Source organism: Oncorhynchus nerka, linkage group LG10 (genome assembly GCF_034236695.1).
Source record: "Oncorhynchus nerka isolate Pitt River linkage group LG10, Oner_Uvic_2.0, whole genome shotgun sequence".
Lineage (NCBI taxonomy): Eukaryota > Metazoa > Chordata > Actinopteri > Salmoniformes > Salmonidae > Oncorhynchus > Oncorhynchus nerka.
Window position 1 is genome coordinate 19,410,399 of NC_088405.1, and position 24,694 is coordinate 19,435,092.

The following is a 24,694-nucleotide window of genomic DNA, read 5'->3' on the forward strand; positions in this document are numbered from 1 at the left end:
AAACCACTGTAAATCCACAGTTGCCTATCAACTTGAAACTTCGGTCATCGGTTTCATTGACTTCCCTAAGATGAACCACACTGAATTTGGTAGTGATATCTCAAAAAACAAGGAAACTATTAACTCATTCTTTCCATATATAACTCCAATGCTCAAAATCATCTGCAATAATTTTCTCCTTGTGAACTATACATCAGATTCACTCCAGATGTTGTATTTATACTAATTACGTCAGTCTTTAATGGTTTTGAGAAAAAAACAATTATGTCTGCACTGTACATATACTGTAGAGGCACGTTAGCACATATGCTAATGTTATAAATACTTTAAAATCTTCTTATCATGAACCATAAATCAGATTGACTCCAGATTTAGTATATAGACATCGTGAATTAGGGCTTTATTAAATCCGTATCATCGGAATTCACCGTTACAGCGTGATTGAAAGCCAATGTTCTGCAGTCACGGTAAATGCTGCAGATGTCGGCCCAATAGGAAAGGACCTTTACATGTCAGCGATACAGATTGAATAGAGAGAGCCCTTAGCCTCTAATGACTTTGAGAATGATTAGTTGCTGCATTCAAAGTCGGCCGTGCTACACCAGATGGCACCATATCACAACAGGGCTATAAGAACTGATCCAATGGGCATTGGACCATACCATTTAGAATGTAAACCTTATGTATACAGTGCCTTCGGAAAGTATTCAGACCCCTTGACTTTTTTCAAATGTTGTTACGGTACAGCCTTGTTCTAAAATGTATTAAATAAATACAAATCCTCAGCAATCTATACACAATACCCCATAATGACGAAGCAAAACAGGTTTTTAGACACTTTTGCAAATGTTTTACAATTTAAAAACAGAAATATATTATTTGCTTAAGTATTCAGACCCTTTGCTATGAGACTCAAAATTGAGCTCAGGTAAATCTTGTTTCCATTCATCTTCTTTGAGATGTTTCTACAACTTGATTGGAGTCCACCTGTGGTAAATCAGTTGACTGGACATGATTTGGAAAGGCACACACATGGCTATAGTATATTTTTGCCAAAAAAATATATATTTATATTTCACAAAACGGCATTAGCACTTACCCGTCCAGAAGTAAGTACTTTCCAAAACACTGCTGTGCGTAACAAGTGTGGCTGCAACTACTCTGATGGTCAATGCGAGAATGAAGTTCGTTACGCATGCGTTGACAAACAAGGGATGGTGGTCCAACCCATAACCATCACATATTGGCGTTTACCTCAGCTCATTGGCTATCTATCCAGCTAGATTTCAAGAAGATCAGTGGTCATTGGGCAGAAAAACAGTCAATCAACGAAGCTTCGCTGATATTATTGGTGCACAATGAAGTCATTGCCCGTTGTCACGACACAAACGGTTTACAAAATGTTTAGTTTTAGGCTATAAAAATGGGTTTTATCAAAGAAAACGGCACTTCATTTGGTCACTGGGACCCTCAGGAAGAGAAATAAGAGCAATATATCAGAATGTAAGTCATAATTTTACCTTCAGATGTGAATGTGTCAAAACTGTCATGGCGGGAAATGTTATTTGTTGTTGATCGCTCTTCTCAAACAAAAGCATGGCATTTGTTCTCTGTAATAGCTATTTTAAATCGGAAAACGTAGTTTGATTACCAAGATTCTAATATTTTGAAGGATGTAAGACACTTGCATTTTCATGAATGTTTAATGTTACAACGTTGTATTTTTAGTTGTCACTATGAAATTTCCCCTGATGTTGATCCCTGTACGGGGATCGCAGCCATAAGAGGTATTAATGTGTTTGAGTCAGTCAGTTGTGTTGTGACAAGGTAAGGGTGGTAGACAGACTATAGCCCTATTTGGTAAAAGACCATGTCCATATTATGGCAAGAACAGCTCAAATAAGCAAAGAGAAACAACAGTCCATCATTACTTTAAGACATGAAGGTCAGTCAACACGGAAAATGTGAAGAACTTTTAACGTTTCTTCACGTTAAGGTTGCAAAAACCATTAACCGCTATGATGAAATTGGCTCTCATGAGGACCGCCACAGGAAAGGAAGACCCAGAGTTACCTCTGCTGCAGAGTATATGTTCATTAGAGTTACTGGCCTCAGAAATTGCAGCCCAAATAAATGCTTCAGAGAGTTCAAGTAACAGACACAGCTTAGCATTTCAGAGGAGACTGTGGGAATCAGGCCTTCATGTTCGAATTGCTGCAAAGAAACCACTACTAAAGGACACCAATAAGAAGAAGAGACTTGCTTGGGCCAAGAAACATGAGCAATGGACATTACACTGGTGGAAATCTGTCCTTTGGTCTGATGAGTCCAAATGTGAGATTGGTTCCAACCGCCATGTCTTTGTGAGACGCAGAGTAGGGGAACGGATGATCTCTGTATGTGTATTCACCACCGTAAAGCATGGAGGAGGATGTGTGATGGTGTGGGGGTGCTTTGCTTTTGACACTGTATGTCATTTATTTTCAGTTCCAGGCACACTTAACCAGCATGGCTACCACAACATTCTGCAGCAATACACCATCCCATCTGGTTTGCGCTTAGTGGGCCTGTCATTTGTTTATCAACAGGACAATGACCCAACACACATCCAGGCTGTGTAAGGGCTATTTGACCAAGAAGGAGAGAGATGGAGTGCTGCATCAGATGACCCGGCCTCCACAATCACCTGACCTCAACCCACATTTTTTTAATTTAACCTTTATTTAACTAGGCAACTCAGTGAAGAACAAATTCTTATTTACAGTGATGGCATACACCGGCCAAACCTGGACAACTCTTGAGATGGTTTGGACCGGCAGAGTGAAGGAAATGCAGCCAACAAGTTCTCAGCATATGTGAGAACTCCTTCAAGACTGTTGGAAAAGCATTCCAGGTGAAGCTGGTTGAGAGAATGCCAAGAGTGTGCAAAGCTGTCATCAAGGCCAAGGGTGACTACTTGGAAGAATCTAAAATACACTGCTCAAAAAAATAAAGGGAACACTAAAATAACACATCCTAGAATGAATGAAATATTCTTATTAAATACTTTTTTCTTTACATAGTTGAATGTGCTGACAACAAAATCACACAAAAATTATCAATGGAAATCAAATGTATCAACCCATGGAGGTCTGGATTTGGAGTCACAACACCTGGGCATGCTCCTGATGAGGTGGCGGATGGTCTCCTGAGGGATCTCCTCCCAGACCTGGACTAAAGCATCCGCCAACTCCCGGACAGTCTGTGGTGCATGTAGCGTTGGTGGATGGAGTGAGACATGATGTCCCAGATGTGCTCAATTGGATTCAGGTCTGGGGAATGGGCGGGCCAGTCCATAGCATCAATGCCTTCCTCTTGCAGGAACTGCTAACACACTCCAGCCACATGAGGTCTAGCATTGTCTTGCATTAGGAGGAACCCAGGGCCAACCGCACCAGCATATGGTCTCACAAGGGGTCTGAGGATCTCATCTCAGTACCTAATGGAAGTCAGGCTACCTCTGGCGAGCACATGGAGGGCTGTGCAGCCCCCCAAAGAAATGCCACCCCACACCATGACTGACCCACCGCCAAACCGGTCATGCTGGAGGATGTTGCAGGCAGCAGAACATTCTCCACGGCGTCTCCAGACTCTGTCACGTCTGTCACGTGCTCATTGTGAACCTGCTTTCTTCTGTGAAGAGCACAGGGCACCAATGGCAAATTTGCCAATCTTGGTATTCTCTGGCAAATGCCAAACGTCCTGCATGGTGTTGGGCTGTAAGCACAACCCCCATCTGTGGACGTTGGGCCCTCATACCACCCTCATGGAGTCTGTTTCTGACCGTTTGAGCAGACACATGCACATTTGTGGCCTGCTGGAGGTCATTTTGCAGGGCTCTGGCAGTGCTCCTCCTGCTCCTCCTTGCACAAAGGCGGAGGTAGCGGTCCTGCTGCTGGGTTGTTGCCCTCCTACGGCCTCCTCCACATCTCCTGATGTACTGGCCATGTATCCTGGTAGCGCCTCCATGCTCTGGACACTACGCTGACAGACACAGCAAACCTTCTAGCCACAGCTCGCATTGATGTGCCATCCTGGATGAGCTGAACTACCTGAGCCACTTGTGTGGGTTGTAGACTCCATCTCATGCTACCACTAGAGTGAAAGCACCGCCAGCATTCAAAAGTGACCAAAACATCAGCCAGGAAACATAGGAACTGAGAAGTGGTCTGTGGTCACCCCCTGCAGAACCACTCCTTTATTGGGGGTGTCTTGCTAATTGCCTATAATTTCCACCTGTTGTCTATTCCATTTGCACAACAGCATGTGACATTTATTGTCAATCGGTTTTGCTTCCTAAGTGGACAGTTTGATTCACAGAAGTGTGATTGACTTGGAGTTACATTGTGTTGTTTAAGTGTTCCCTTTATTTTTTTGAGCAGTGTATTTTTTGATTTGTTGAACACTTTTTTGATTACTACATTATTCTATAATGTGTTATTTCATAGTTTTGACATCTTCACTACTTTCTATAATAAAGAAAATAGTAAAAATAAAGAAAAACCCATGAATGAGTAGGTGTGTCCAAACTATTGACTGGTACTGTATATACATTTAAAAATATTTATATTCTAACGAAATGCATTAAGTAATGAAGAATGATTACCTGCTGCATTCAAATATAAATTACAGCACTAGACTAAACTTCACTTGCGTCATCCTGGTATCAAGAGATAAACATGGTACTGCTGTCACTGATCGCACATAAAAGATAGTGCTTCATGAGAGTGCTTGGTTTGTTATCCAACTGATCTAGTGTACTTTCTGTTATCCTGTGAATCCCAAATTTCTTGAACTGAAATAAATATTACCAATACCTTTTTAAAACCATGTATATCTTTATTTTCTCAAAGACAATTCAATACAATCACAGTCACTTTGTCTTTTAGTCATTTTAAGCATATTTTAACACAGGGTTAACACCTAACAATCACATTGTGCATTTTAAAAACACTTTTTACAAGAGCTTTGTAGCGATTGTCATCTGGGGAAGGAGAGGAGGACCAAGGTGCAGCGTGGTAAGTGTTCATATTTTAAATATTTTAATGAACATTGAAAACAAAATAATAAACAACCAACGAACAGTCCTGTAAGGTGCAACACAACACTAAACAGAAAATAACCACCCCCAAAACACAATGGAAAACAGGCTACCTAAATATGGTTCTCAATCAGGGACAACGATTGACAGCTGCCTCTGATTTAGAACCATACCAGGCCAAACACAGAAATAGAAAATCATAGACAAACTAACATAGACAACCCACCCAACTCACGCCCTGACCATACTAAAACAAAAGACAAAACAAAGGAACTAAGGTCAGAACATGACAGTACCCCCAAGGTGCGGACTCCGGCCGCAAAACCTGAACCTATAGGGGAGGGTCTGGGTGGGTGTCTGTCCGCGGTGACGGCTCTGGCGCGGGACGTGGACCCCACTCCACCATAGTCTTTCTCCGCCTCCTTAACCGCCTCCATGGCCTCTTAAGAGCGGCGACCCTCACCGCCGACCTCGGACTGGGGACCCTAGCCACGGGTCCCGAATGGACGGGAGATTCTGGCAACGCCGGAGTGAAGGACGACTCCAGCAGCGCCGGACAGGCGGGAGACTCCGGCGGCGCCGGGGGGAAAGGCGATTCCGGAATTGCTGGTGTGACAGGCGGCTCTGGCAGCTCCTGCCTGACTGACTGCTCTGGCAGCTCCTGGCTGACTGACGGCTCAGGACAGAATGGCGGCTCTGGCGGCTCAGGACAGACTGGAGGCTCTCACAGCTCAGGACAGACTGGCGGCTCTGGCAGCTCAGGACAGACTGGCGGCTCTGGCAGCTCTGGCAGCTCAGGACAGACGGGAGATTCTGGCAGCGTTGGGCAGGAGGAAGGCTCTGGCAGAGCTGGACAGGCGGGAGCACCTGTAGGGAGAAGACGGAGAGACAGCCTGGTGCGGGGGGCTGCCACCAGAAGGCTGGTGTGTGGAGGTGGCACCGGATAGACCGGACCGTGAAGGCGCACTGGAGCTCTTGAGCACAGAGCCTGCCCAACCTTACCTGGTTGAATGCTCCCTGTAGCCTGGCCAGTGCGGCGAGGTGGAATAGCCCGCACTGGGCTGTGCTGACGAACCGGGGACACCATGTGTAAGGCTGGTGTCATGTACACCGGCCCGAGGAGACGCACTGGAGACCAGATGCACTGAGCCGGCTTCATGGCACCTGGCTCGATGCCCACTCTAGCCCGGGCGATACGAGGCGCTGCAATGTACCGCACCGGGCTATGCACACGCACCAGGGACACCGTGCGCCTCACGGCATAACACGGTGCCTGCCCGGTCCCTCTCGCTCTCCGGTAAGCATGGGGAGTTGGCTCAGGTCTCCTACCTGACTTAGCCACACTCCCCATGTGCCTCCCCCCAATAATTTTTGGTCCTTCTCTCGGGCTTCCTACCGCGCTGCCGTGCTGCCTCCTCATACCACCGCCTCTCAGCTTTTGCTGCCTCCAGCTCAGCCTTGGGGCGGTGATATTCTCCAGCCTGTGCCCATGGTCCCTTGTCGTCCAGAATCTCCTCCCATGTCCAGGAGTCCTGAGATTCCGGCCGCTGCTGCTGCTGCCCGTTACCACGCTGCTTGGTCCTTTCTTGGTGGGTGGTTCTGTAGCGATTGTCGTCTGGGGAAGGAGAGGAGGACCAAGGTGCAGCGTGGTAAGTGTTCATATTTTAAATATTTTAATGAACACTGCAAACAAAATAATAAACGAACAGTCATGTAAGGTACAACACTAAACAGAAAACAACCACCCCCAAAACACAATGGAAAACAGGCTACCTAAATATGGTTCTCAATAAGGGACAACGATTGACAGCTGCCTCTGATTGAGAACCATACCAGGCCAAACACAGAAATAGAAAATAATAGACAAACTAACATAGACAACCCACCTAACTCACGCCCTGACCATACTAAAACAAAAGACAAAACAAAGGAACTAAGGTCAGAATGTGACAGGCTAGGCCCTGTTGCTACCTCATATCCCAGCGATAATACCTTTGTTTTAGATACAACAGTCATGAAACCTCTAACACAATACATTAATTGGACTTTTGGACCTCACTTGCTTATCACTTTTCCATGTGGTTTCTTCCTTCACAGACTCCATGAAGTGAAAAAGCTAGGTGTTCCATGAGAGAGGGAGGAGGAGGAAGAGGAGAGGGGAAGACCACTGTGCTGTTACCTATGTAGCGAGCCCTGCTAGCAGCATGACATCAAGGCCAAAGACAAGAAAGAGAAAGATGAGGATCAAAATGAATAAGCAGCTAGCCTTACCTTCACTCTCCTTCGAACAGCACAAGCTGTTTCATGATGCCAGCTCTCTCTGTAGCACCACCTAGATGTTATTTAAGAAATAGTATGTGTCTGAAATAGTACCGGATTCCCTTTAGTGCACTACTTTTGGAGCAGTGGAGGCTGCTGAGGGGGAGGATGGCTCATAATAATGACTGGAACGGAAGTGAATAGAATTACATTTACATTTACATTTAAGTCATTTAGCAGACGCTCTTATCCAGAGCGACTTACAAATTGGTGCATTGACCTTATGACATCCAGTGGAGCAGCCACTTTACAATAGTGCATCTAAATCTTTTAAGGGGGGGGGGGGTGAGAAGAATTACTTTATCCTATCCTAGGTATTCCTTAAAGAGGTGGGGTTTCAGGTGTCTCCGGAAGGTGGTGATTGGTTTCCATGTATTTTATACGATCCCACCTATTCAGCTACAGACATTAACATGAGACCGTCCTCCCCAATTATTGTTATACGAGCTTATTCATCAGATGGATCCCAGAACTTTACATTACTTCTAATGCTATTTTAGACCAGGACGTGAAGTTATAGGTAGCAAGCCACTTAATAATTGTTTGTATTTTTTTTATTCTGCCATCATGTGGCAACCAATTTGTCTTCTTAAATTGTTGGTCTACTATGATGTCATATCACCTCATCCGTGTGATGCAAAAGCTATATAATTAGAGATCACATCCTTACCCTTAGGGGAGCAATGAACCTACATCCTACACTGACTCCATTAGTGGCCCATAGCCACCATTTCCTTACCGATAATAGCAAACCATAACTCATGTTTTCATAGCAGGCATATGGTAGCTCTTGTTCATCATGAAGTATATCCAGGACATTGGATCTCCGGATCTTACCCCTGAAACCGAGCAGAATTCCAGTTTCTCTCCCTTCCATTGAGAAAGAATGAGACCTTAGGTAACTGAAATGATACGGATTGTCATCATGATCGCTGCCATTGAGAGCCAATATTTATTCCCAGCTGCTGTAAGGAGGGTAAACCTGATCTCACTTTCGCCACCATCAGTTTCTCTATCTCTCCTTGAGAAACAATGGGACCTGAGGAAACCCAGAGTAAAATGTACATTTGAAAAGTTTTTCCCTCACTTGAAAAAGAAAATTCCCACATATGGAACTTTTCCCCCAAGCATTTATTTTTCACAACTTCCGTCTAGTCTCCTATCCAGGGACCGACCAGGATCACCCATGTTTAGCTTTAGAGGCAAAGCAAACCAGTAGTGGGATGCAGGGTGCTATGTTGCTGGAATTAATGAGATAAAACTTGCTGGAAAGTAGGAAGCGAAAGCAAAGGCCAGGGTAATATTTTTTTTTTTTTTTTTTTTAACCTTTATTTAACTAGGCAAGTCAGTTAAGAACAAATTCTTATTTTCAATGACGGCCTAGGAACAGTGGGTTAACTGCCTGTTTAGTGGCAGAACGACAGATTTGTACCTTGTCAGCTCAGGGGTTTGAACTTGCAACCTTCCGGTTACTAGACCAACGCTCTAACCACTAGGCTACCCTGCCGCCCCAATATAACAAATGCTCAGTGGCAACTTTAGAATGTAAATCTTGGTGGGGCAAAACATTTAAATAAATGTTTATGCATGCCAACAAAACCACAATACAACACTTAACAATACCTTCATTGCACTATAACGGTGACAAAAGGTGCTCACAAACTGTTAGGGCCTACAGAACAGCAGAGTCTCATCAGCAGTCCCAACACCTTCCCACTGCTACACCTGGCTATCAGCGGCGCCTTGTCTGGCAGCGAAACAGTTAATTCAGCCTCCTTTACTGCCTTTGAATAATTACCCCTCGGAGCCCACTACCGGGATCGATTTGACAACATCCGGTGAAATTGCAGAGTGCGAAATTCAAATTACAAAAATCCTAATATTAAACATTCATGAAAATACAAGTGTCACACATCATTTAAAAGCTTAACTTCTTGTTAATCCAGGTGCTTTGTCAGATTTCAAAAAGGCTTTACGGCAAAAGCACACCATGTGATTATCTGACAGAGCCCCCACAAAAAAGCATTACATACATTTCCAACCAAGCAGAGGCGTCACGAAAGTCAGAAATAGCGATAAAATAAATCACTTACCTTTGAACATCTTAATCTGGTTGCAATCACAAGGGTTCCAGCTATATAACAACTGGTCCTTTTGTTAGATAAAGTCCTTCTTTATATCCCCAAAAAGTATATTTAGTTGGCGCGCTTGACTCAGTAATCTACCGGTTTCCCTCGTTCAAAATGCATACAAATGAATCCTGTAAGTTACCAATAAACTTCTTCCAAACAAGTCAAACAATGTTTATAATCAATACTCAGCTACCCTAATATGTAAATAAACTATCAAATTTAAGACGGAGAATAGTATTGCCATTACCGGAGATAAATAACGAAGTGCGCGCCCTCACCGGAACACGCTACAAACACTACAGCCAAAATGGGAGCCACTTACAAAAAATACAAATTCTAGCTAATTTTTCAAAAAACAAGCCCGAAACTCTTTCTAAAGACTGTTGATATGTACTGGAAGCTCTAGGAACTGCAATCTGGGAGGTATTCCTTTTATATTCCCATTGACAGCCATAGTAATCAGGGGTGAGGTGAAAAATAATAATTCTGGATGGATTGTCCTCGGGTTTTCGCCTGCCATATCAGTTCTGTTATACTCACACACATTATTGTAACAGTTTTGGAAACTTTAGAGTGTTTTCTATCCAATACTACCAATTACATGCATATCCTAGCGTCTGAGCCTGAGTACTTGGGCACCTCATTCATCCAAACTTCCAAAAACTGCCCCCTATCCCTAAGAAAACATAGCTGATATGGCTGACTTGCCTCAACAAATGTAGTTTCTACTGAAAATTGAGATGTACAACCTATGACTTACGGGGACAACGATTAGTAATTGTATAAGTGTGCTTTGTTCACCATTGTGCTGTCGATTATTATTCCAATGTCTGTTGGTCGTGTGAGTACCTGTGCTATGTTTTGGCTTTCATGCCACGTGTATTGTGCAGATGATTACCGGTTTTGTCCAGTGTGATCATTGTGCGTTTGTTATTTATTTGAGGTACTCCTCTCTCTTTTGTTTGGGTTTCAACCCTGTGTTTTGTATAGTGCTTGTTTGGTCTTCGTCCCTGTGCCTTTACATGGCACTCTGTAATTTGGGTAAATAAAAAACCCTATTACGCATCCCTGCGCCTGTCTCCCGACCCTTTATACCAACGTGACAATGTTTTTAGGCCATACAGTGTTAGTTTACATTTACTTTGTTTACAAACATTGGAGTAAAAGCACATGTAAGTGAAACTGCAAATATAATTTTTACTTTCACATGTGGAATTGGAAGTTAAACAATCAAATGTGCTGTTTCATATGTGAAAAACCTTTACATGTGAAAATCTCACTTTCCCATGTGGAATCGCAAGTTCACATGTGAAAAACAATCATGTGTAAAAAATCTAATATGAAGTTTCTTATGTGAAAATGCAATTCCACATGTGAAAGTTGTTTACATAAGAAACTGCAAATTAGATTTTTACACAAGATTGTTTTACACATGTCAAACTGCAATTCACACAAGGTGAAAACATGTTATTCTCCTCAAATGTGAAACGATGGCGTTAACGTGTGACCTGAAATTGTAGACATGTGAAAATACGGTTTCACATGTGAAATGTAAGCTCAACATGTGAAAACAGCTATTTCACATGTGAACATTTAACTTTGACATGTTTTTTGTAAGGGTTCTGCCTGTCACATCCAATCAGTCCAGAGGCTGAGGCTCATGTGTCATATTCATGCTCCATTGCCCATGCAGTCTTTCCCCCCACTTCTGCTCCTTGAGTGCAGTACAGAGGGGTAATAGCAGACTATGCCCATTATCCAAACATATGTGTTGGGTACAAGGACCATGCAATGGGGTGGGTGGTGGATGAAATTTAGAGAATCCTTAAGTTCTATGGTTATGTAGTTGCTGGGTAAGTGCATTAGATGCTTTCTTAAAACCTAGACTTACTGCTGTAGCCCCAGATCCAGAAATTCCTTTTCTGGGTCAGTTGTATTGTGGTCTGGACAGACTTTCCACTGTGTTAACGTTACACCTAGGGTTGCAAAATTCCTGGAACTTTCAATAAATTCCCTGGTTTTCCGGGAATATCAGTTGGAGGATTTCTGGAATAAGCAGGAAATCTGGAAGGATTTCTGGAAATCCAGGGAATTTATTGAAAGTTATCAGAATTTTGCAACCCTAGTTACACCTCGCCAAGTTAGTCTTGTTGGTCTAGCATCCTTAACACTTGTGTAGGCAACCTTAATACCAGTAGATGCATCATTATCATACTGTATAGTTGAGGTACTGTTGCTATGGTTGTTTGCAGTATAGTGTTGATATCACTTCGTACATAAGCATGGTTCGTGATGAATGCGAGACATGCACAGTCTTCACAATAAAGACGTGCAATAGATGTACTAGTCAGTCCCATTTCCCATCTGAATTCAATTTAGTTCTGTGTATTCATGTGTGCGTTTTCAATCAAAACATGTTTTTTCTACCCCCTCGCTCTCCTTTGCTGGCACACTGATTGCTTTCTGTGGAGAGGTCAGATTATCCCCTTTAGAGAAAGGAATGTTTATTTTCAGCTGAGGAATAGTAAAGATGGGATCAGTTAATACAGTATTTCAATTACAGCGTGTCTAAAGCAGAATTCCCCTTGGGGCTGGCTTATCCCACCTAGGACAGCGATAGGTAGGTAGGAAAATGATAGAGGAATGTATTTAGGCAGGACAGTAAAAGGTAGGAGAGTGATATAAAGTGATAGGCGATTCCCAGCAGTGCATTATTGCCACACTCGCCCCACTGTATACACACTGGTTGAATCAACGTTGTTTCCACGTTGAACCAACATGGAATAGACATTGAATTGACGTCTGTGCCCAGTGGGATGATCTTTGTTACATCGAGAGTGTGGGACTATAAGATTCTATTTGCAAAAATATGATTCTGAGATAATCGACTCTGAGAAAACCCACATTAAAACAAAAAGAAGTTTCCTTTCGTTTGAAACAAAAATGTAAAAAATCCAATGGGGGTGAATAGCCCACTTCTGATGCCCACTGTAGGTATGTATCCCACTGGGCACTCACTGGTTGAATCAACATAGTTTCTACGTCATTTCAATTCAATTACTTTGAACCAATGTTGAATAGACATTGAATTGACGTTTGTGCCCAGTGGGATGTGTGTACATTGTATAATCAATTAGTGAGATTAGCCTTAAATATCACATTCATTTGTATCAACTCTATGAATAGCAGCAAAGTTGGTTCCTGATTCAGTCTTCAGTCATCTCTTTGTGACCTTTGTTTAGGTCAAACAACCAAAAAAGTAATGATATGTTGACAATAGAGCCTTCCACAATGCAGGGCATGGCTGTGATGATGTTGGTGAAGAGCAACTGCAGAAACTGGTAGTCAACTGCAGTCAAAACTTCATGACCTTTGATCACAAGATTTGTGCTAAATTCATGCAGTGGACATGTAGGCGCAAGTCGGACAATGCAACACACCTTGAAAGTCGGTGACCAGACTTGACAAAAGTGATCGGCTCGAACGCGCCCAGTGTCACCCCAGTCTCTCTCTCTCTCGCTCTTTTTTTTCTTCCAGCAGCAGGAAGGCGCAATCAGGTCGCATTCTACTCCTCTTCTCATCCTCGTGAAGAGAAGCTAGAACGAAGTGCCGCACGTGTTTTCTAACCGCACCATGGTGGGAATGACGGAATTGGGGTGCCTTTTCGTCCCGGTGATGATGCTGGTGGGGTTCACCTTGCAAGCGGAAATTAACAACGAGAAAAAGGAGGAGAAAAAGGGGAATTTCATGGAAGACGAGCATTGGCTGTCCACCATTTCACAGTACAGCCGCAAGATCAAGCATTGGAATCGCTTCAGAGACGTAAGTCGCTGTTTTGGTTGATTGAGAGATCTGCCGTAATGCGGTAAGCTATATTGATAGGGAAACAGAAGCCAGCGGCACGATTCCGCTTGGCAAACGTCCTAATGACCGGATGCGTTTGCTAGGCTACTCCGATTTTATTTGTCAGATAATATCAAGGGTTTGGTGTCATTGCTTAAGATACACATCTGAAGCGTTTGTGTAGCCAGATGTTATGGTGTTTTTTCATTGTAAACATTATCTTCTTCTAAAAAATGTTAGGCATAATCATTCAGATGGAGCGTAAGATGTTGACCTCAGATATACCCTAGAGGAGTGTAGCCTAGGGTACAGCCTCATTGTGGTCATGGTGCACTGCATTTTCTGGAGAACTGGAGAATGTAGGGTTGCCTATGTAGTCATAACATTATTATACATCATTTGTAAACACTCAAAGGACCTCTGCAAGGTAACCTACATTTAATTGCGTAACTGCCAAAATAAAGGAAACACCAACAGAAAGTGTCTTAAATAGGGCGTTGGGCCACCACGAGGCATAGATTCTACAAGTGTCTGGACATCTTTTGGGTGGATGCAGCACTATTCTATCACAATAATTTGGTGTTTTGTTGATGGTGGTGGAGAACGCTGTCTCAGGGACCGCTCCAGCATTTCCCATAAGTGTTCAGTTGGGCTGAGATCTGGTGACTGAGACAAACACACACCCTTTAAACCCCATATGCTTCTTTGAGACCCCTCTTTCAAAGTCCTTTAGATCTCTTCCTCAAGCCATGGTAGCCAAAATAATGGCCAACTGGGCATGATGGGATGTTAATTGCTCAATTAACTCAGGAACTACACCTGTATGGAAGCACCTGCTTTCAATATACTTTGAATCCCTCATTTACTCAAGTGTTTCCTTTATTTTGGCAGTTACATGTACATACATACAATGTATAATGTGTGATTTACACTACTACATAGGTCTTCAAACCAATACACGATTGAAAGCGTGTTTTGAAAGCATCATATCAGGATATTTTCTATCACCTAGCCTCACTGTCCATAGGCCTACCTATTGATACTTTACCATTCTTTGGTATATTATTGGCAGTAGTAATTATGCACATTGCAAATTTGCAATGATTTAGAATGACATTTGTTCCCCTTTAAAGATCCGTCCCCACATTCACCCCTTATACTTATTCCGTCATGCTTTTCACGGTATGCATTCTGGCCTGCTGTCCTACTGCTAATGACTCAGCCTAGTGTTTACACATGATCTGTTACAAACAGAATAGGCACAATGCAACAATGCAATTATAATGCAAGTTCTGATCATTGATTGCTGAGGTAATGCAGTTAGCTTTCAACTGAATCCGGCTGTAGCGAATGATTTTAGCCTAAAGGGCATGTAAATATTGCTTTGTTTACGAATATTGTGTGCGTGTGAAATCCTGCATCCAGTAGTGATTACCAAACATCACAGCAGGGCATTTGCACGGTAATGGAATTTCGTTGAGTCTCAGATTTCTCACTTACAATGTAACAAAAAACATTGATTTCAAAGTTAACAAACCATACAACACTAAGCACAAGGAACGCTTTAAACAATGTACACAGAAAATGTAATAAAACACATTTTACTGGAAGAACTGTGCAGATGCAAAGTTTGGTAACAGAATTTCTGTCAAATCTCCCTCAGTGTTTTATGTCCACATTTTCCAAAAAACTCAGTTAAATATTGACTCAGAATTAAGATTCAAAGATGTCTGCAGAAAGAATGGGGTGTCAGCTATGACATGACACCTTGAGTTTGAAAACATCTCTTTTGGTATTGAACTACAGTAACTGAAGAGGATTTACACCCGGTAACGGAATTGCGGTACGGAATTTCTTCATGGGTCCCTGATCTGTACAACACAGAAATGCATAATTATGGATATGCATGTCATTCTCTTCATGGTGATGTATCCTGAATAGGTACACAAAGGTAGAATTATGCAATATCCTCATTATTTTAATGAGCTCCACCACCAAACCAGACCAAATTTGGTTGGTCCGAACAGGACCAAATCTGAACCAATCATAGACATCTATGTTTCACAAGTTTGGACATCAACGTACAGCCCAGTACAGTACAATACAGCACAGAACAGTAGTGTTCAGTAGAGTATAGTTCAGTACAGTACATTTTAGTGTACTCAAGTCTAGTGTGTACTGAACGATTATCTACTGTACTGAACTATAATCTACTCTATTCTACTATACTGAACAAGAATCTACTCTGTGTAGCGAAATGCTTGTGCTTCTAGCTTTGACAGTGCAGTAATGTCTAACAAGTAATATCTAACAAATTACATAACATATACCCAATACACACAGATCTAAGTAGGAATGAATATATACATATGGACGAGTGATGTCGAGATCTATGATTGCTTCAGATTTGGTCCTGAACATGGACGTCTATGTTTGGGCCGAATGAAGGCCGGTCCAGACGTTTGTAGACGTTGAAATCAAGGCTAGACCAAAAAATGACATCTGTGAGCGATGAAATCAAAGTTTCAAGTGTATTTAGTTGTATGTACAGGATACACATGGTATACACCAGCCAATGAAATGCTTACTTGCATCTTCCTTCTGGACAATGCAACAACAATAAGAAATAATAAAAGATAATAATACCAACCTAAAGTAAATGGCTCAGTAGAAGAGAATAAACATTTTACCAAAAGTATAATACAGGAAGGCACAATTTATAGTCCAATATTTACACGTTTTGGGGAGTTGGGAGGGGGGGCAATTGTTTCAATCATAATAAAAGTCTGGTAGCAGCAGTTGTGATGTGTGTCTGTGTGTGTGTGTAGCATGAATGTACTGTATATGTGTGCGTGTGTGGAGTGAGTGCATGTGTGCTAAGGTGCGGAGAATCAGATCAGGTGGTCAGTCCAGTTCGGTGCTCAGTGAGTGAGGATGCTAGTTACAGTAAATGGAAAGACCCTCTCATGGGTAGGTGTCAGTAAGAGTCGGGAGAGGTGACATAAATTGGAGAGAGACAAAAAGAGCGAGGTTGGGGATGTCCAGCCTTTTCACACTCTTGCTTTGACCACCAGATGACAGAAAGAGAAATAGAAAAAACAGTAGGGCCCTATAAAATCAGTTGTTTCCCAAAATACATTTTCTCCATTTTGTTTTTCTAGGTTTGATTCCCCCTGTTTTTAAGGTTTTCACTCTCAAAATCACACTCTTTTAATAGTAAAACAACTTCATTGGATGTTCTAAATCCACGCTTAAACCACATCAGAAGACTACTTTTGAGGTCTGGAAAAATGTGGATAAATTTAGATTTTTGGCCTCCCAGGTGACGCAGAGGTCTAGGGCACTGCATCGCAGTGCTAGCTGTGCCACCAGAGACTCTGGGTTCACGCCCAGGCTCTGTCGCAGCCGGCCGAGACTGGGAGGTCCGTGGTCAGTCCAGTTCGCACAATTGGCCTAGCGTCGTCCGGGTTAGGGAGGGTTTGGCCGGTAGGGAAATCCTTATCTCATCCGGCACCAGCGACTCCTGAGGGGGGCCGGGCGCAGTGTGCGCTAACCAAGGTCGCCAGGTGCACAGTGTTTCCTCCGACACATTGGTGTGGCTGGCTTCCGTGTTGGATGCGCGCTGTGTTAAGAAGCAGTGCGGCTTGGTTGGGTTGTGTATCAGAGGACACATGACTTTCAACCTTCGTCTCTCCCGAGCCCGTACGGGAGTTGTAGCGATGAGACAAGATAGTAACTACTAATAATTGGATACTACGAAATTGGGGAGAAAAAAGGGGGTAAAATAAATTGAATTAAAAAAACAAATTATATTTTTGAGTGAGCACCTAACAAGAGGCTGTTTGCGATGTTTTCTTGTAGCACACACACACGTGATGGTAGAGTTTGCAAAAGCAAATAATCATAATATCATTCTGCCAGGTAGGCATAGGCTACTTTGTAGTTATATTTAATTGAGAAGGTTTTTGGGAAAGCCTTTCCATCTACCAAAAGATGTTTTATTAGTATCATCGCTAACGGCTACATGATGTGGTAGCTGCGTACACCGCAATAGACAGGGGAAATTCTCCTTGCCTCTTCAGAAAGTTGCAGGAAATACCGAATCACTGATGCATTCTATTCATGTCTTATGATTAACTTGGGTAAATGAATACATGTTCAATACATTTAGTTGATTCCCTACCAAGTTCAAAGTTGTACTATTGTTGAATTCCATTTTATTGTCTGGACTTTATAGGGCCCTAAAACAGTTCAGCTGAACATAACAGTACGCCAGTGGAAGAGAGGACAGTAGCAGGTGACCCAACTGTGGTTTGTGACAACTATGATTTCCCATTGCAGTCAATTCAATTGCAGATATTCAGTTACAGATTTTTCTGAATTTAGTTTTAATCACTTAATAATTCATAAACAAAATGTATATCAGTAAAAACACTAGCTAATTGATAGGTCTACCTTTACTTGTTACTTCTGTGAACTTGTATTATTCTTCCTCCTCACAAGGGAACATATATAACATATATGCCGGGAGTCAGGAAACGGAAGCTGAAGATGATTTTAATAAAGAACGAAAGCAAGTGAACAAACATGAGGTGGGTACATAACGTGAGAGAAGGCAATAACACCTGGTGGCTTAAGACCACTGAGGGCTAAATAAAGGAGAAGTAATCAATGAGAAATGATGAGCAGGTGTGCGCAATGTGGGTTGCCAGGACCAGTGGTTAGTAGACCAGCGACGTGGAGCGCCGGAGGGAGAAGGAGTAGGCGTGAACGCAGGGTTCTTTACTTCAACGTTATTGTTTTGATGTATTTCTAATACCTTTTTAAGACTTTATCTGGTAGATGTTTTCTAAGACTTTCCATTTGTTTAACAAGAAATTCCTTATTCCTAATTTTTAGGATGGAAAATGGTTGAAAAATGTATATATGTATACAAAATTTGACTCTTAGCATTTATTTGAAATCCAATTTGACATGCTCCTATGCACTACACGTTGGTCCTTTTACATGGACATGACCAGCATTACTTGGATGAGAGGCCTGTTGTAAATAAAACCCTCTGCTAAATGACAAAAATGTCAACAAAATCTATTATCGCACAAAAATGACAAATCCCCACTTCCCAAGTATGTCTAACTAAGCTTCTATATCATTGTTATGCAAATAGTTAAACACTTTTTGATGCAATTATGAAATGTTCCCAACCCCAGTAAAGCAGGTATATGTGTCTAAATTGTTGTACGTCTTCCCTGCTGTCCCGGGTGCACACACACACGCATAGACATACACACACGCATAGATACACACACGCATAGAGACACACACGCATAGAGACACACACGCATAGACATACACACACGCATAGACATACACACACGCATAGACATACACACACGCATAGACATACACACACGCATAGAGACACACACACGCATAGAGACGCACACACAGGCTCACATAGAGACACACACACACACACGCATAGAGACACACACATACACGCGCATAGAGAGACACACACACACGTATAGACACACACACACATGCAAAGACACACACATGCATAGAGGCATAAACACACATGCATAGAGGCATACACACACATGCATAGAAGCACACACACACACACCCCAGAGTACTCTCCTGGCGAAGCAGGATTAAGTTTAGATATATGTCCTCTGGAACTGTATTGTAGAAATAATGAAATTGTGGGCATGAAGATTAAGTATGAATTACAGTGGGATTATTATGATGGGCCTGGATGGGTGCTGCTGTGTCTTTACACGGGCAGTGGCACACACACACACACACACACACACACACACAAACCGATGGAATCTGAACACAACCCTGCACACACACACACACAAACCGATGGAATCTGAACACAACCCTGCACACACACACACACACACCGATGGAATCTGAACACAACCCTGCACACACACACACACACACCGATGGAATCTGAACACAACCCTGCACACACACACACACACACCGATGGAATCTGAACACAACCCTGCACACATCACAACCATCCCCCACATGCTCCTTTTTTGTTGAACATTTTAAAAAAACTTTTCAGGGAAAAAAGCTCAGCTCTTCTCAATGGGTTTGCCGTCCAGTAGAGTTAAGATTTCTCTTTTCCTCAGTTTGAAATCAAACCCCAGATGAGGCACAAACAGAGACCACAGCTCTGCCTGCATGCCCTGAATGAAGGAGTTTATGTATTTTTCTCTCTGAAGACTTGGTGGATTACTGTGTATGATGTCAGAGGTGACATGGAATATCTTTGTGGTTGCCATTCCCGGAGGGAGGTGTGGGTGGGTGTGTGTGTGACGGTTTGTTTGTGTTTGTGGGGGAATCTTGTGTGTGATGTGTATATTTAAGGGGGGAAAAGTGCTGATATGTCTCTGGTGATGTTGACAGAAGAAACATCAGAGGCAGCGCATCACAGAACTCCCTGGGGATCGCCAATAGCAACCTCTTTGATGTCAGTGTGCAGCCGTAGCAACGGAGGTCCTCTGAAATGGGCCTGAAAGTAACTCGTTTCAGGGGGAGGGGGGGTAGAGTTGTAAAGTGTATGGTGGAGTGGTAAAGTACATCCAGTTTGCAGCACGGACTTTGGGCCGAGGACATCTCCATAATCCAGGATGGGTAGTATTGTCATTTGGAACAGGATGTGTTTAGCAGAGTGTGTGAATGAGATTTGTTCCGGTAGGGAAAGCCTATTCTGGACTTGACCTTTACTTGAAGACTTTTGATGTGTGTGTGGAATGATAGTGCCCTGTCCAGCCAGATTCCCAGGGATTTGTATGAGCCCATCTAGTGAGTAGATGTCAAGGGGAGGGTTGATGTGCGTTTTCCTTTTGTTTTGTTTGTGTTCATTTTAACATACAGGTAAGTGCCAAAATAATGGAAACACTTAAATGAGGGATACAAAGTAGATTGAAAGCAGGTGCTTCCACACAGGTGTGGTTTCTGAGTTAATTAAGCAATTAACATCCCATTATGATTAGGGTCACGTATAAAAATGCTGGGCAGACCATTATTTTGGCTATTATTTTGGCTACCATGGCTATGCCCCCTTAGGATGACAACGCTCCCATTCACAGGGCACGAGTGGCCACTGAATGGTTTTATGAGCATGAAAATAATGTCAACCATATGCCATGGCCGTCTCAGTCACCAGATCTCAATCTAATTGAACAGTTATTGGAGATTTTGGCGCCTGTGACAGCGTTTTTCACCACCATTAACAAAGCACCAAATTATGGACTTTCTCGTGGAAGAATGGTGTCACATCCCTCTAATAGAGTTCCAGACACTTGTAGAATCTATGACAAGGCGCATTGAAGCTGTTCTGGCTCGTGGTGGCCCAATACCCTATTAAGACGCTTCATGTTGGTGTTTCCGTTATTTTGGCAGTTACCTGTACGTTTAGTATCATTACAGGGAAAGATGATGGATTCATCAATGTCTTCCTTATTATCCATATGGATAATGATACAGTATCATTTGAGAGTTATACACTCTCCTCAGTCCTCAAATTAAGCATTAGTCTGAATCTCCATGCAGCTGATGAGATAATCAGACTACTAATGATTTTACTCCTATGAACCCTGACCTGAGCTGCATGAAACATTGGTTCATTACATCAACCCCAATAACCAAATGGTTAGAGGACCCATATTCAGAGGATGTATGTGTGTTCAAATAGGCTCCAGAGGAATGTGTATTCTCTGCTGCAATATATTGGTTTACTCCGAATATACAGTATTATACTTTAATCACTATTGTTGTTTCCCATGATGTCTTTGAAGAGAAATAAAATACCAAAAAATGCTAACAAAACCAGAAAATGAGTTCATTGGGTATTTTTCAGGATATAATTTGGTTAATCTATGAATGGTCGCCCATGATGCTATCTAATAAGACAAATTAGTAAAATTGGTGTTGACTCGCTATGTCCTTTTGAGGGGAAGAATGTTGAATTTGAATGCAACAATGGAAAAAACAATCATCAAAGAGGCAGAACGTGAAAAACCAAATATACACACACTGTACATACCCACACAAACAAACATATTTATACATGAATATTCTATATTTATTCTTCTCCTCTTTCAAGTATAAGACCCACGGTACAGTATGCATTGGATAGAGTGTGGATGACGGCTGTTTTGTATTCGATAAAAATAGCCATCACCACTCCACACTTCAATCAATCCAATCCCCGTCATTGAAAAGACAAGGCGATTAGATGTAACAATTACCGTCAACAACTACATTTAATACATCCAATCCTTTAATCTGACAGACAGGTGCACTGGACAATTCTTCATTCCACTAATGCATCCAGGCTGGAAATCCCAAAACAAAGGAAAACACAATAATGATGATTGGCTGCTGGAGGAAGCCATTGTGGTTTAAAGGCCTTACAGTGTCACGAGTCCCATTGAGAAGACCACCCTTTGACTGAAACTGTTGGCACACAAGCCTTACAATTTAATTTCATGTCTTGATTTGACGATGTGAGTGATTTTATAATTTAAAGAACAACATTTCATCTCCCATCTCTAAATAGACTTAATTCATCCTTGAATATTATTCTTAACTTCTTCTTCTATACAGCAGTATCTCTATATTCCTGGTGTAGTGTCTTCTGTACCCTAGTGTGATTCACAGTTGAGTCAATATGCTGTATCCCCTGGCCTCCTTTTCAAATGACCGTTATGATGATGAGAAAGTCAATTAGAACTCCATGTCCTATTTGAACTCTGTTTACTGCAGATCAAACGGACACCGAAAGAGGCTGTTGATCCAGCAAATGTCTCCAACTCCCCTTTTCCACCCAGGTTTCACAGTCACACAAACTGGTCAAAATGTTAATATGTTAAGATGTTTAATGCAACTCCATTACAGGGCTGATGAGCTATGACGGCTGATATTAGTCTATCAACCTGGATCAAACTCAGATAGGAACATCCGATGAGTCTGGCTGCATCTCAAATGGCACCCTGTTCCCTATTTAGTGCACTACTTTGGACCAGAGCCCATAGCTCTACATAGACAATAGGGTACTATTTGGGATGCTGCCTCTGTCATTGTGTAGCAGCTCACAGGTCAAGCCACCATCTCATCCATCCTTGTAATAATAGGAAATTGGATGGCATGGTTGAAACTGCATGGTTAAACCTGCTTTGTTGAAATTGCAGTGGGTCTGCACATTATGCATAATTTATCTGATTTAGTCTCTGGCTGAATACAATTTTATGCTCAACTAACTTCCCCCTATTAATGTCACATTGTGAAGTCACACTTTGGAATCAGTCTGATCAGCCTTGGAGACAATGACTTTGTCCCAAATGGCACCCTCCTCCCTACACAGTGCACTACTTCTGAGCAGAGTCCTATGGTGTTTTCTATAGACTGCTAATGAGACCCACCTGTAGGAGAGGATAACACTCATTATTGTTAGGAGAGTGTGTAGTGGCAGCGAAATGCATGCACAGCTGACCTATCCTTAGATCTCTCTCTCCAATTCAGCAGTAGCTCATTAGACCACAGTAGCGGCCCAGGGCTGTGTCACCAGGTCCCTGGTAGCTCATTAGACCACAGTAGCAGTCCAGGTCTGTGTCACCAGGTCCCTGGTAGCTCATTAGACCACAGTAGCAGTCCAGGGCTGTGTCACCAGGTCCCTGGTAGCTCATTAGACCACAGTAGCAGTCCAGGTCTGTGTCACCAGGTCCCTGGGAGCTCATTAGACCACAGTAGCAGTCCAGGTCTGTGTCACCAGGTCCCTGGTAGCTCATTAGACCACAGTAGCAGTCCAGGGCTGTGTCACCAGGTCCAGGACTGTGTCACCAGGTCCCTGGTAGCTCATTAGACCACAGTAGCAGTACAGGTCTGTGTCACCAGGTCCCTGGTAGCTCATTAGACCACAGTAGCAGTCCAGGGCTGTGTCACCAGGTCCCTGGTAGCTCATTATACCACAGTAGCGGTCCAGGACTGTGTCACCAGGTCCTTGGTAGCTCATTAGACCACAGTAGAGGTCCAGGGCTGTGTCACCGGGTCCCTGGTAGCTCATTAGACCACAGTAGAGGTCCAGGGCTGTGTCACCAGGTCCCTGGTAGCTCATTAGACCACAGTAGAGGTCCAGGGCTGTGTCACCAGGTCCCTGGTAGCTCATTAGACCACAGTAGAGGTCCAGGTCTGTGTCACCAGGTCCCTGGTAGCTCATTAGACCACAGTAGAGGTCCAGGTCTGTGTCACCGGGTCCCTGGTAGCTCATTAGACCACAGTAGAGGTCCAGGGCTGTGTCACCAGGTCCTTGGTAGCTCATTAGACCACAGTAGAGGTCCAGGGCTGTGTCACCAGGTCCCTGGTAGCTCATTAGACCACAGTAGCGGTCAGGGCAGGGCTGTGCTCATTAGACCAGGTCCAGGGCTGTGTCACCGGGTCCCTGGTAGCTCATTAGACCACAGTAGAGGTCCAGGGCTGTGTCACCGGGTCCCTGGTAGCTCATTAGACCACAGTAGCGGTCCAGGGCTGTGTCACCTGGTCCCTGGTAGCTCATTAGACCACAGTAGAGGTCCAGGGCTGTGTCACCGGGTCCCTGGTAGCTCATTAGACCACAGTAGAGGTCCAGGGCTGTGTCACCGGGTCCCTGGTAGCTCATTAGACCACAGTAGAGGTCCAGGGCTGTGTCACCAGGTCCCTGGTAGCTCATTAGACCACAGTAGAGGTCCAGGGGTCCAGGTCCTGGGCTGTAGAGGTCAGGGCCAGGTCCCTGGTAGCTCATTAGACCACAGTAGAGGTCCAGGGCTGTGTCACCAGGTCCCTGGTAGCTCATTAGACCACAGTAGAGGTCCAGGTCCCTGGTAGCTCATTAGACCACAGTAGCGGTCCAGGGCTGTGTCACCAGGTCCAGGGCTGTGTCACCAGGTCCCTGGTAGCTCATTAGACCACAGTAGCGGCCCAGGGCTGTGTCACCAGGTCCCTGGTAGCTCATTAGACCACAGTAGAGGTCCAGGGCTGTGTCACCAGGTCCCTGGTAGCTCATTAGACCACAGTAGAGGTCCAGGGCTGTGTCACCGGGTCCCTGGTAGCTCATTAGACCACAGTAGCGGTCCAGGGCTGTGTCACCAGGTCCCTGGTAGCTCATTAGACCACAGTAGAGGTCCAGGGCTGTGTCACCGGGTCCCTGGTAGCTCATTAGACCACAGTAGAGGTCCAGGGCAGGGTCCCTGGTAGCTCATTAGACCACAGTAGAGGTCCAGGGCCACCGGGTCCCTGGTAGCTCATTAGACCACAG

General features: G+C 43.5%; 1 protein-coding gene across 1 annotated transcript in view; it reads left to right on the forward strand.

Moving 5' to 3' along the window:
• Positions 1-13,060: 13,060 nt before the first annotated feature.
• LOC115134979 (testican-2-like) overlaps positions 13,061-24,694 on the forward strand; it is a 92,658-nt gene continuing 81,024 nt past the window's right edge. Inside the window, exon 1 of the mRNA XM_029669121.2 lies at positions 13,061-13,353. Coding sequence (XP_029524981.1) covers positions 13,165-13,353 — 189 coding nt within the window. The 5' untranslated portion in view covers positions 13,061-13,164. The remainder of the gene's footprint in view (positions 13,354-24,694) is intronic.